Source organism: Gavia stellata, chromosome Z (genome assembly GCF_030936135.1).
Source record: "Gavia stellata isolate bGavSte3 chromosome Z, bGavSte3.hap2, whole genome shotgun sequence".
Lineage (NCBI taxonomy): Eukaryota > Metazoa > Chordata > Aves > Gaviiformes > Gaviidae > Gavia > Gavia stellata.
The window spans coordinates 47088571-47102628 of record NC_082637.1 but is presented as its reverse complement, the minus strand read 5'-3'; the positions used below and the strand labels follow the sequence as shown (position 1 = coordinate 47102628).

General features: G+C 40.1%; 1 protein-coding gene across 2 annotated transcripts in view; it reads left to right on the top strand.

The window, feature by feature from the left end:
* Positions 1-14058, top strand: part of PTCH1 (patched 1) — a 64967-nt gene that overhangs the window by 33830 nt on the left and 17079 nt on the right. For both annotated transcript variants that reach the window (XM_059833616.1, XM_059833615.1), the window contains exons 12-15: positions 155-280; positions 7945-8063; positions 8606-9002; positions 9502-9811. In XM_059833616.1, the coding sequence (XP_059689599.1) occupies positions 155-280; positions 7945-8063; positions 8606-9002; positions 9502-9811 (952 nt within the window). The remainder of the gene's footprint in view (positions 1-154; positions 281-7944; positions 8064-8605; positions 9003-9501; positions 9812-14058) is intronic.

The window sequence follows — 14058 nt, the reverse complement described above, 5'->3', positions numbered from 1 at the left end:
GTTTATTCTCACATACTCTCAAATGCACACGTGTATTCAGAATTTCATTGTAGTAATTTTTTCTGTTACTGTGTTGTATCTGTAGGATGACCCCTTCATTTGCAGGACATCACCTTATTCACATGACTTTTAAGATACGTCGTTTGTTTTGCAGGACAGAACAGGTGAATGTTTGAAGCGAACAGGAGCAAGTGTAGCCCTTACATCTATCAGCAATGTTACTGCTTTCTTTATGGCTGCCTTAATCCCTATTCCTGCTTTACGAGCATTTTCACTCCAAGTAAGTTTATATGCTGTTTTGTTAGCTCTTACGCATGGTCCCATCATGGAAGGCCAGTGATGATACCTGTTAGTGGTAGTGTTAAAGTCTGTGTTCAGTGCTGCTGCAGTTCACTGAACCAGTATGTGATTACTGTTTACCATAGATTTGGGTGATAACAACTGCTGTCTGCCCTTGATTCTGCTCCTCCCATTTCTCAAGCCTGGCGTCTCTCAGATCCTGTTAGCAGGTGAAAGAATACCCTGCCCCATCACAGCTGGGTTGAGTGCAAAAACCAAGATTTATGCAACTAAGCAGAAACAAGTCTCCAGAAAGATTTGCATTCTTAAGTCAAGAGGAGTAGACCATACTGTAGTGTGCACTGTAACATTCCTCAGTAGGAATTTAATCCTTTCATTTACATTTGTCCAATTTGCTGCTCTTAGAAACTGTAAGCACAGTGCAATGACAGCAGCGAATATGCATTTGCCATATTAATTATTACTGCAGCAGCTTGTACTGCCTTGCTCCCAATGTAATTTTAGCAAACTTGGAGAAAACGTCAAGAATTTTACATTCCAACTGCTTTGAGAGAAAATGTGAATTTTATGTGCTGAACCATGTATCGCTATCTCTCCCTTTCTCTCTTTGTCTTCTTGTATTTGTTTGTGATAATATACCTTCAGGAATATGAAATATTAAGGATGCTGGAGAAAGCTTTCTTCCAAAAGCAAGGGCTCTTTGAAGAAAGCTTTGGGAATTTCTCCCCTGACACTGCATTAATACACAAGCAATTTATAGCACTGTGACCTTGGTGCAGAGCAGGCAAACTGTACTTTTCCACTAGTTATTTTTCTTCTGCTGTAGCCTGGTTCTCCAATAGTTTTTCATTCTCCTTGAGCCCTTGGCTACCCAGAGGAAGCAAAAGCTGCAATTTTTCTTGATACATGTAGTAATTATTGGTGTTTTCCAAGATTTAAGTATGCCCGCATTAAGCTGTAAAATGGTAAACCATTTGCGATCGCAGTTACGTTACCAATAAGCATTAATAATTTGTTTACCATTTCCTTCTCAATAGGCAATTTGGTAGTGAATAGTAGAGAAGGTAAAGGCCTCATTAGTTTTCTGCATTGTTTAGCAGATGTCTGTGGCAACTAAAACTAGATCCTTAGTCCTGAATGGTTAGCAGTATTTAGCTCTGTTGATTTGCCAAAACCTAGATGTCTCTTCTTACAGGTGTGACGGTGAATTGTTTTATTTTATGGCAAAGACTAGTGTCAATGTGTGAAATATTTTTTGAAGTGTAACACTTCCGTTGGAAGAAGTTGTTATGTCTCGTAAATCTGTGACCCTGTTTCAAACATTCAACATGTACTTGAAGCAGCTAACAGGATACCGGAGATCTTCACTAGGAATCAGAGGAGAAGGCTTGGTTTGTCAAGCTTTGTAGTACCTGTGCTTTTCGGAAGTTACTTCAGCCTAAATGAACCTCATAAGAAGTACTCAACACAGATGGGCCATTTTGTCCTAATGGCACTGCTCAGCTGTTGAGTGGGAGCTACCAAAAGTAATTCTTTCTTACCTGACCAAATTTTGCTCAGCCTTTCTCTGTTTTCACTCTCAGATGAGAACATGACATGCCTTTGGAGACAACAGCTCTAATTGTTACTGTAATCTGAGTATAAGTGAGATATACCTTTCCTAAAGTCTTTTGTTTTTACCTGCTGTCATGCCGTAGACTGAGTCACTGAAAGTTCAGAAGATGAAGTCTGCATAGCAAAATAACAAACAAAAAGTTTCCAGTGAGATTTCAACATATTCATGTATGAACATGTTGATACTATTCAGAATAAAAACATCACGATCAAAGTCCTTTTTAAGGCAGTGATTAATATGGAATCTATGTGTAGGAACGTTTGGGTGGCCAGAAGGTAATGTTTGAGTTGCTCAATCTTTTCTCACATGCATCTGTAATTTGTCTTTGCTTGCACATAGTAACCCCTTATATGGGTATAAGAGATGGAAAAATGTGCAAAAAAAGGGCAGCTGGAGACCTGTAGTGAGGATTTATTGGTGCTAGAGCAATATATATAACTGATATGTATATAAGTTAGGAACCACTAAAATAACATCCTTTGCTGTTAGAAAGGAGCATCTATTACTTGCTTTGCTTAGCTTCACCAGGTAAAATCAAAATCAGGTGATACATTAATCACAACATTCAGAATCACATAATCATAGCAGATTTTGGTGGGTGGTCTGTATTTATATACGGATTTCTTTGTTTACAGTCGTCGTCTTCCCTCTCCCTGTTACTCAGGCTTGTTTAAACAAGAAGTCCTTGCCATCTTTGATAGCTTCCTAGCAAGACTTAGAAAGCAATGAGATACTGCATTTACTTTTCACAGATGCTCCCTTCTTCTCATCTAGACAGTGAATTCTTAACAGATGGGCTTAAAAGCAGGATTGCTCTTGACCTTGTTTTGCTCTTCATTCACTTTTCTTAAGACATTGCAAGATAATTGTCAAAGTTTCCGTAACTTTTGAGGCCCAGTATCTGTAAAATAACCCAGCTGCTGAGGGAGAATAAATGGTTTCCTGCATCTGCAAGCCCAAATTTAGTTAGAAACTCACGTTTTGCATATCAGTGCTTCATTCTTTCTCAGCTTCTGTTCTGTTCTGCCAGCTAAAGCAGTTCATTGATACCTCTGAGTTGTTAGTTTACTTTATGGAACTCGAACACTGCAAGTCTGATGCTGTCTTAGGAGTTTGCTAGGGTTAATTGTTGCTGAGTTTTAAAAAATGGAAATCAGTCCTTTTGAAACAGAGATTTTTAAAATTACAGAATCACAGAATCATTAAGGTTGGAAAAGACCTGTTAGATCATCAAGTCCAACCATCAACCCAACACCACGATGCCCATTAAACCATGTCCCACAATGCGTCGTCCACACATTCTTTGAACAACTCCAGTGATGGCGACTCCACCACCTCCCTGGGCAGCTTATTCCACTGTCTCACCACTCCCTCAGTAAAGAAATCTTTCCTAATATCCAGCCTGAACCTCCCCTGGCGCAACTTGAGGCCATTTCCTCTTGTTCTGTCACTCGTCACTTGGGAAAAGAGGCCAACACCCACCTCTCTGCAACCCCCTTTCAGGTAATTGTAGAGAGCGATGAGGTCTCCCCTCAGCCTCCTCTCTCTCCAGGCTAAACAACCCCAGCTCCCTCAGCCGCTCCTCATAAGACTTGTGCTCCAGACCCCTCACCAGCTTCGTCGCCCTTCTCTGGACACACTCCAGCACCTCAATGTCCTTCTTGTAGTGAGGGGCCCAAAACTGAACACAGTATTCAAGGTGCAGCTTCACCAGTGCCAAGTACATGGGCACAATCACCTCCCTACTCCTGCTGGCCACACTATTTCTGATACAGGCCAGGATGCCGTTGGCCTTCTTGGCCACCTGGGCACACTGCTGGCTCATATTCATCCGGCTGTCAATCAACACCCCCAGGTGATTTTCTTAATTCCATTATGCAGATAAGGGACTGGTTTAGCTTTTTCACACTTTTAATTTTTTTCATTTGTTGATCTTATTAGCCCCTTACTTAAGCAGTTTTAGGGCTTGGAGATGCTGAACATGTCCCAAACACTCAGTCACAAGTACCACCTTTAAGAGTGCTCAGGACTTTGAAGGAGTAGGTCCTGAGTTTTCAGATGTGTTTCATTTCTTAAAATTGTGGCAGAGGAGGAGGTTATCAGAGAAATCCACTGAAACTTTTTGAAGTTTGCAGTAGGAATGTCTTAAACATAGCCCTTTGTTTTGAGTATAAATGAAGGAAGGCAAGGCAAGGCAAGGCAGAGTGTAACTACCGCTGGGCTGAATTCTTTCCTCAGACAGACTGTTTGGACACCGTTACAGAATAAGTTCTGCCCAGGTAAGAGAAGGTACAGCTTCAAAAAAATTCATCTACCTCTTCTTGCCTGCACCAGAAACTTTCTCTCCTAACAGCAGAGGATTGGTGTGGATTCACTAATCAGCAGGGGTAGAACTTTTCCCAATAAGTCTTGGCAGTAACTTTTTCCCTCACCGTAAGAATGACAGTTTTTTTTCCTAAACTTAAAAGTGCATTACTAGGTGGTGGTGGTGGGTTTGTGGAGAGAAAGAACGTAAGTTTTTAAGCTCATTCAGTTATTTTACCCTGCTGAAGTGGTTTGTTCCCCTCCTTTTACCCACGTCATTTACCTTTCCCTGCTCCTGACATGAGAATTTAACATGCAAAATTAAAGCCTAAGGGAAAAGGGGGGGGCAAGGGGGAGATCCAAGTCTGTACGCTGTCAGGAGGGAGTTGCAGATAGGCAGCAGTAGGGTGGAAGTTTCCTTGACAGACCTCCTCGTCTGTTCGTCACCTCTGGCTATACAGCACACCCGTTCTCCTTGGGTGGGCTGCCAGGAATGGCACATAGCAGCACATACCTTCAGCGGGGCCCCAGCCTACCAGCCTGGCTCGCGTCTCTCTTGCTGCCTCCAGCACAGACTGCCATTCTTCTGTCTCTGTTAACAGTTGCAGCAGCAGTAATATTTTTAGGCTGTGCATTATGGAAAGATGCAAAAAGCGGAGCATGTTTCTCAGAAAGTGACCAACATTTTTTTCTGATGAATGGAATTTTTTTACTAATCTGATCTCATTTCATTGAACGCCTTCATCTTACACCCTTGAGCAGGCCCCATTTTATCTGTTTTAGGACTAATCTTACCTTTGTGGATTTCTCAACTAAAAGATCTGAGGTCCTTTCCTCTCCTGTTTGACCATTTGTCTTTGAAGGGGTGAGAGAAGATTCCCTGTCCCCAGAAATCCTAAGCGTGCACTCAACTTGGGTGCTGGTAACAGATTGCCTGTACTGTGGAAGCTCTGCTACCACAGTTTTTTGTTGGTGCTTTTCCAGTCAATGTACTTGTTACAGATTGTGGGTATTGCCATGATTGCCTTTCTCCTATGTTCCCATTCCCAGCCACCAGATGTCTAAATGGTATTGGGAGGGGAGGCATTGGTGGATGCATCAGGTCAGAGATTGAGTCACCCCATAACAGTTCTTCCCTCTCATTATCAAGTGACAGGGTGTTTTTTGATGGTACAACAAATCAGAATTGATACAAGAACAGTATTTTCTGTATTTGTTTGTGAAAACTGAGAACTGTTGCATCCTTGAAATGCTGGGGAGGTGGGTGAAGGAGAGACAGTGTGCAATATATAGGAAGTGTGGTGTTAAGCTCTAGGAATCTTTTTAAGTACAAATCAGAACAGAGAGGATTGTTTAAAAATACTTTACTTGCAGGGTTAGTACATCAACACCAGGATGGCGCGACAGAAGATCTGGTTGTTCTAAAAAGAAATGCCATGTTAATGGGCAGATTTACTGTGTGTTGTTGGATTAGTTTTGATGCTTCTTAAAAAATCCGATGTGAATATAACTAACTTCAATGGCATCTCTACCATACACTTAAGTATTAGATTTCACGTTTGGTAGCATTTGAGAGTCAAGGATGTTGGGGTCTACAAAGGGAACTGATAAAGCATGAAGTATTTGCAGTTTATGGAGCAGGAACAGAGGACTTGTGTTAGTTTTTCAACCATGCTGGGAGGAGTAAGAATTACTGAGTCAGGCCTCAGCTGTTTTTTCCAAATCTCAATAAATCTTAGCTGATCCTTGATGGAAGATCTTGGTTAGACACAACTAATTATTCCTGTTATATGGGTGATTCAACCTTCTCTGGTTTAGCAGCAATAAAGAAAGCAGTTATATGAACTAGGTCCAACAAACACCTTGCTTGCAACAGCAACCATTTGTTTTTCTGACAGATTCAATTAATTATAGAGAGGATCAAAAGGAAATCACTTAATTTTAAAGTCTTGGCTCTGACCTTACATACCTTTCTGTGTGGATATTTATAAATCATGAAACAGTCATTGGATCTTTTCTCTCAAAGATGGCTAAATACTAATTTGGCTTTAAGTACTAGGTAAATTCTGGTTTAGTAGTTATGTCTACAGACAACCAGCAGGACCAAAATCTTACTTCAGGCAGGCTGGAGACAACAAAAGAGAAACACCAATAAAAACCACTTTTGTATACAATATATTTACGACTGAAATTACTAGAAGTTGTTTACATAACTAGTTGATTCTGTCATTCTGAGAAAAGTAAAAACAGTATCTGGTCTTTTTATTATACTTTGACAGCTTCAAAACCCTATAAAAGCATTCAGTGAGTTAGTACTTTGATTTTCACAGATAGAGACACAAAAATAAAAATGGCATTATTTAGGCAATTTATATTATTCATTTGACATGTAAGTCAAGAATTTTTAAAACATGGATTTTGGATATCACATCTTTTGAGCTGCCAGTTTTGAGGCCTGTTTTTTCAACATCAAAAGCAGCCATCCATTTATTTTTCAAAGAGGAAGGCCTATTTATACCAGGTCAACGACTTCATTTTTGTAGCCCAACTTTTCTTCTATTTTATGACTGTTTTAACCCAAGCAGTCGTTTCTTCTGAAGTTGCAGGTGGAGGCACTTGATAGTTTGTACGATTTCCTTAACATGAAACTGGGCTACTGTTGAGATGGCTACTGCTTATCTAATGGGTAAAATATAAGGATTTCAAGGTGTTTTTTCACCTGTTGATGGCTCATTCATTTTTTTGCTAGTGTCTCTTCTACTCTTACAGCTGTCTTCCAGTGCCATCTGTGCCCAGGCTTTCCCTTTGTGATGACTAGTGCTCCGAACAATTCTGCATTACAAATAAATGCTATTAATAATAATGATAGATGCTGCACCACATATGTTTGTGGGGATTCTCTGGGTATCTCTGTGTGGGAAAGAATTTGAAGTATGGTTTGAAAGGGGGTGGGCGGGGAAGTGATTTTTTTCATTATGTAATGTTCGCTTTGCAAATTAAACCAAGTATTCTTGTTCCAATTTAAGATGTATTCTTGTTCCAATTTAAGACTCATTTTGGTAGACTGGCTCATTAATCAAGTTCTGTTAAACACAAGCATACTAATACATGGATTTACTATGTGATGTTGGATTAATTTTGATTCTTCTTTAAAAATAATTCCTGATAAACCCAAAATGTTGCTCTTTTTGGCTAGACTTTTAAGTAAGTACATCAAGTGCATAATATTTTACTAAATAAAACAATTTAATTAAAATTTACTTAAGCCTTTATTTCATTTCTGGTTTAATAATGTGCTTTAGTGTTATTGTGATGCTTAAATTACTTCAGATCCCTTAAATGTGAGAACTTCAGTTCTAGTTCCAGGTTTGTTTTTTTTACTCTGAGACTCTAAATATGGCAGAATCTCATGCAAAAGTATGATCTGTTGACTCAGTTTTTCCACTTAAAAAACCATCAGCACATCTCCAGGCACAAATGTATTAAAATAATACAAAGTTTATTATTAAGATAAATTAATCAACTACAATAGGCGTACCATAGTGAAATGGGAATGTAAAAGTGTATCTCCCAGTTTCCTCAGGGAAAAGCTTGAAAGCATCTGATGGGTTGATATGATAAATGGGTAAACGGATGAGAACTGAAAGGAAGTTTTATGCTTTGTAAAGCTGATGCCCTACATGAAGCTTAGTAACGACATCACTTCTCCTGTGATTGATCTCTAGGCAGCAGTTGTGGTGGTATTCAACTTTGCTATGGTTCTGCTGATTTTTCCTGCTATCTTGAGCATGGACCTTTATCGTCGGGAAGACAGGAGACTGGATATATTCTGCTGTTTTACAAGGTGAGAATCTGTGATAGATTGATGTATGAGATGCATCCTTTTTGTGGTCACCAATCAGTGCTACCATTGCTTGTCAGGAGTGGGGGTTCTTCACTGCAGCTGAGTCAGTGTGTTATTGTTATGATTTCACTGCCAGTGACTGACTTACATTTGCTACCTTGGATTTTACCTGACTGAGGGGAAAAGTTAAAATATATCTGTCTGTCTGTCTCTCTCTCTCTCTCTCTCTCACACACACACACACACATGTACTTTTCCCTTCATTCATATGTATGTTCGTTTTGACTGTTGGAGGACATACAACTTTTTGAAAGCAGATAAAAGATCCATGCTTTAGAAATATCTTTACGTTTTGAACCATGTCTGAGAAATGTTTCCCAAAGGTGCAGAATAAAATTCACATCGAAGCATTACAGCTGATTAATATAAACCATCTAATAGTAGTAGAAACAGTCTCAGATGGAAGCAGGTTATCCTATCCAGTCTGATTAAAATAAAGATCCATCTAAATGCGAACAGATGTTTTTTCTCTTCTCTTACAGTCCGTGTGTCACTAGAGTGATTCAGATTGAGCCTCAAGCATATGCAGAAAACGACAATACTTGCTACAGTCCTCCACCATACAGCAGTCACAGTTTTGCACATGAAACTCAGATTACAATGCAGTCTACAGTGCAGTTGCGCACAGAATACGATCCTCATACGCAGGTGTACTACACCACAGCAGAGCCTCGCTCAGAAATATCTGTGCAGCCAGTGACAGTGACACAAGATAATCTTAGCTGCCAGAGCCCAGAAAGCACAAGCTCGACGAGGGATTTGCTTTCCCAATTCTCAGATTCCAGTATGCATTGCCTTGAGCCACCCTGTACGAAGTGGACACTTTCATCTTTTGCAGAAAAGCATTATGCTCCGTTCCTCCTAAAACCAAAAGCTAAGGTAATCAGGGAACTATTTACCTGTTTTTCAAAAATAGACTTCTGCCTTGACCTTTGACCAGTAATAAAATTGTCCCGGCAGTGGTATTAAATATAGGGAATAAATAGAATTTTTTTGGAATAACAATTCTTAGTAATTTTACAGCTGATTTCATGCTTTGAAAGTTTTATCTTATGAGTGCTGTAGAGACATACTTTTCAAATACAAGTGAGGATTTTGGTGACTTTGGTAACATAAGCCTGTGAATAGTGAAACTAAAGCCACTTTTAAACTTTACTACAATATAAATTTCTCATCCATGATGCAGAGCCTCTTCAGTAAAGCACAAATTAGTTTAGCCTTGTAGTGTGTATGTGTATGAAAAAAAAAAAAGAAATAATAAAAGCTTTAAAGTCGACAGATGGGTGTTAGTTTTGAACCTGGCTTTATAGTGTGCCATTATGAATTGTTAGTTTCTTTAGAAACCTAAAACCAAATGCATTTCCATTTTCTGTTGCAGATTGTGGTTATTTTTCTTTTTCTGGGTTTACTTGGGCTCAGCCTTTATGGAACTACCCGGGTGAGAGATGGACTAGATCTCACAGACATTGTACCACGGGAAACACGGGAATATGACTTTATTGCTGCACAGTTCAAGTACTTTTCATTCTACAATATGTATGTTGTGACACAGAAAGCAGACTATCCAAATGTCCAGCACTTACTTTATGAACTTCACAGAAGTTTCAGCAATGTGACATACGTTTTGTTGGAAGAGGATAGGCAGCTTCCCAAAATGTGGTTGCACTACTTTCGAGACTGGCTGCAAGGTAAGAGAGAGTTGCATGAACTTTTCTTAATTCTACAGTAGTAACCACTTGTTCACACTAGCAATGCTCCCCTCTTTGAATACAGTTACAAGGTTAAAGACTGCGAGCAGGAGGGAGAAGGCCTAGGTGCTGTGTTCCGAACTCGCACGTTGACTCACTCTTTCTCCAACAGGTCACTTAAATCCTTTGTGGCTAAGTTTACTCCCCAGTAAGACACTTCTGAAGCTTTAAGAGATTACATGCACGAGAGGCCATCTCACGCCATTAATTTCTACGCAGCTAATGAGAAGTTGTGCTTTATAATGAATGGCCAAATATGGCCCATTGTCTTGGGAAAATAAATGTTTGCTGGGTGTTTTTAGAACAGTAAATGAGAAGTCCCCATGCGGTGATGTATTTTGGCACAGGCTTAACTTTCACCACATGAGTGATCCTGTTGGCTTCAGCTGGGACTTCTGGCATGAAGAAAATTCAATGTGGCTTATGTGTTTTGTTGGATTGGGAACTTACTATACATTCTAGATTTCCAGGGAAATATCCTCACTCTTTCTATGGTGCTGCTTTTTCTGTGCCGAATTGTATCGGGGCAGAAGACAAGAGAAGGCATGGCCTTTGAGGTGCTATGATGATAATTACATTGAATCAGTTTACTAAAGATATTAAAGATACTGTAACTACACATGTTGAGACAAATAACAGTTTTGTATTTAAAGTAAGTAGTACTGTTACATCTCAGCAAATTTAACAGCTGTCTGCTGTGAGCAAACATATTCTGCCCAGGAGTACTTCTGTCCTACCTCTGTCTTTCTGTTGGGAGGATCTCCAGGAAGCTTTTGCCAACAGAAAAATAAATTGTGCTGACCTAGTGAGACTGTAAATTTTAACCTTAACTGTTTACAGACGATCAGTGCAGCCAATGATTCTTAGAGAACATGTAGGTAACTGCCAGTATTTCGGGTATTTTATTCCTTCTGAAAATATGTCGGGCAATATTAGGGAAGTGGGTGCATCTAAGTGACACATCTAAACAAAATGATCAAATTTTCTGTGTGTTTAATGCACTGATAAATCATGCAAAACAGTATTTCAGCTATTAGCTTTGGTTTTTTAATGGTTTTTTAAAAATACTGGATCCATTCATTACAGCCTACTTACTGGAAGTTTTACTTAAAATATTTTGCTCACATAAGCATATTGAGCTGTAAGGGAAGGTATTACTGGCAGGAAGAAAAATCAACATAGCTTGGATGTTTTGCTGGACTGGAACCTTACTATACTTTCTAGATTTCTAAGCAAGCATCTTTCTACATGCTTTTCCAAATTATCTTGTAACTCTTCTGTTTATTTCTTTTGTGGGTATTTTTTTGTTGTTCCAAAACACTAGGAAAAAATGTATCTGTTGTCCCCCCTTCCACCTTCCTCTCTGCCCCCGAACCTGTGAAGAAGGAAATCTGAGATCATGTTTAGGATCTTCACATGTTAGTGCTGAACCTCAGCACAGTCTGCCAGTGATTAAGTCGGGAAGAGGTGCCCTTCGATCTGCTCCCTTGCTGGCTTCTTAGAGTGAAACGCTGGAGGCTGGCCCCCTTGGTGTTGCTCCCAGGGGTGCTCGCAATCCCATTCCCCCTCTCTCAGAGCCACCACGTACTTTCCTGAATCTCTTCGACTTTGGATGCCTCTCTGCCCTCTTTGTAATCACCTCCTTGTGCTAAGGACTGTTTGTGTGGCCCTGGCCCCATGCCAAGGGCCTGCACATCTTTTCTCTGTGCTGTATGTCCATGCTTACATGTGACCTTTCCAAATCTGCTCTTCTCTTAGGGGTGTTCCTATTGTCTTCTTATTGCCCATAGTTACATTTCCTCTTCCAGCCCACATTACCCTGCCTGTCCTTCCGTGTCCTCTGCTTTTCTTCAACTAGAGGAGCTGTGAGTATTCCTGGTACCCTGGATATACTGATGGGGTGCATGGAGCTAAAATGTTATCCTGGAATGGTCAGGGACACTCCCAGGAAGCAGTGACTTGCGGTGGTTCAAGTAGACTTGGCAGCCCTGTGATGGAAGGCACATTGTTTGGCCCATTGATCACCCACAGCTTTATAATTAATCATTATGATTACTAACTAATTAGCATTTAGGTCTGTGTCCTTACCCCTCCTCCCCACCTTCCTCAAGAGGGGCACAATTAATACAAAACAGCTGCTTTGTAAAGACACAGGGCTGTCTTCGCAGAGTATGATACTGTATTCACAGAGCTGTAAAGAAGAAGGATATTGAGCTATATCAATAGAAAGAAGTTAATGTTTCAAAGTGGTACAGGGCATTGATGTAAGGGGGGAACTAAACTGTTACACTAAAAGCTGACACATGTCATAGTTAGGGAATTATCTCAATGTGCAGACACTAATAGACGGAATAATACCTGATTGTTACCAACTGGGACTGATGCTGAGGGAGTAAAAGGGGGAAAGGTAAAAACAGAATTTATAAAGATACAGTTTTAGGCTGGATTCAGGGAGGATCCTCTGTGAGGTAAGGTGCGTTTTTAGATGCTGGAGGAGCAGGGCAATCAAAGTAAGGGCAACTTTGAACTTCATGGCTAATTCCTGCTGACTTGACTGGGAATTCAGCACTAGAGATTAATGGCTCTAGATGGCCTTCTGACACGCACACATTTGTCTGGCAGAATGAGGGAAGCAACAGCATGTGAACAAAAGCATTTTTTATCAAGAAGGTGTCCTTGGTCTTAGCCGTACATTTCTCCTTATTTACTAGCAGTGAAGTGCCTTCAGCCTAATGCACTTCTTTTTTCAGACGTTCCCTTGTATTTTGCTTTCTGATATCATACCATGTTAGCATATTTTCTATTACTGAAATTGCAACAGAAGAGTTAACACTAATCATTCATTTAAACTGGAAACGTTAACATTATTTTTGTAAGTGACTGAATGTAAATGAGGTGGCTTCAATTCCCTGATGACTTGTAATTAGGCTTGTTTTTGCAAGGGGTAATCTTATCTGGTGTTTCATGGTGCCAGCTGTTCACATGAGTCAGTAGGAATGCCTTCCTCACCCCCATTCCTGCATCCCACGTAATTTTGGAGGATCTCACTTTCTTCTGAAGTATTAAGCAAAAATAACTGCTGATACGAAAAAATCCCATATATGACTTCAAAAATTCCCTTAATTTTTATAACTTTTCTGCAGAAAGAGGTCAACAAGTTACTTTTATCTTTCTACCCAGAATTAATTAATTAATTCAATTTATAAAATATTAAATGTCATTTAAAATCATTGGTATGAGCAGTTTATAATGGAATTTGAAAGCAGCAACTCTGCTATTAATTTCAAAGTGTTATGGGAAATTTTAATTAATGAAATTTTTGAATTCTTTAGAAATTAAGCACAACTGATAGTGGTTTCTTGGTATTCTTTCTTCAGACTTTCAGTTTCAGCAAGTTCAGTAATAACGCAGAGCATAAATTGGTAAAGCCAGCTGAGGAACACAAATATAAAAGGGAGCAGGGTTTGAGGGATGATGAAACTTGTGAGAACAGGGGAGGGGGGGAAGATGTGAGAAAGCTGAATTTTCACCCACTGCAGTAATGTTAAATGTACATGCCCTTTTTTGATGTACCTTGCAACCACAAATTGGTAATGTTGCGTGCCAATGAATATATTTGTCATTGTGTGTCTGTGGAGCCCCCTGACAGGGGTTGCATGTTAGTCTGAAAGCTCTGCCCCCACAGGCTATCATAGCAATTTCTGTGCTTCTCTTGTTGATGGGAGCCATTTTTACTACTGTAAGTTAAGCTGTTCTTTGGTGCTCTTCTCCTTTCGCACATGCTTTTTCGACAGCTGCCTCTAAACCTCCCAAAGTCAACTTTCACATGACTGGTACAATAGCACAAATGCTCCCACCTGGCCACTTTCTGAGAGACTGACATGGAGCTGAACTTGGCACAGGAGGGATGGATTGGTGTTTTTGCATGTCCTAAGCAATGTTTTCCCCTCTATGAGGGCACCAGCAAACAACACTTTTTTAAAAAGGGGCCTCGAAGTCCTTTGGTGATGCCAGAAAACCTGATGGCAAATTGTCCTCCTCCTGGGCAGGCACTGGAGGGCTGTGCATGGAGATCCGGCAGGCTTCTTTCATCACTTGGTTCTCAGCCTGTTGGCTTCACGAGTGGGTATGATTTGGCAGAACAATACAGGAGGCAGTTTTCTAAGGGAGGGGGGGGATGAGTTTGT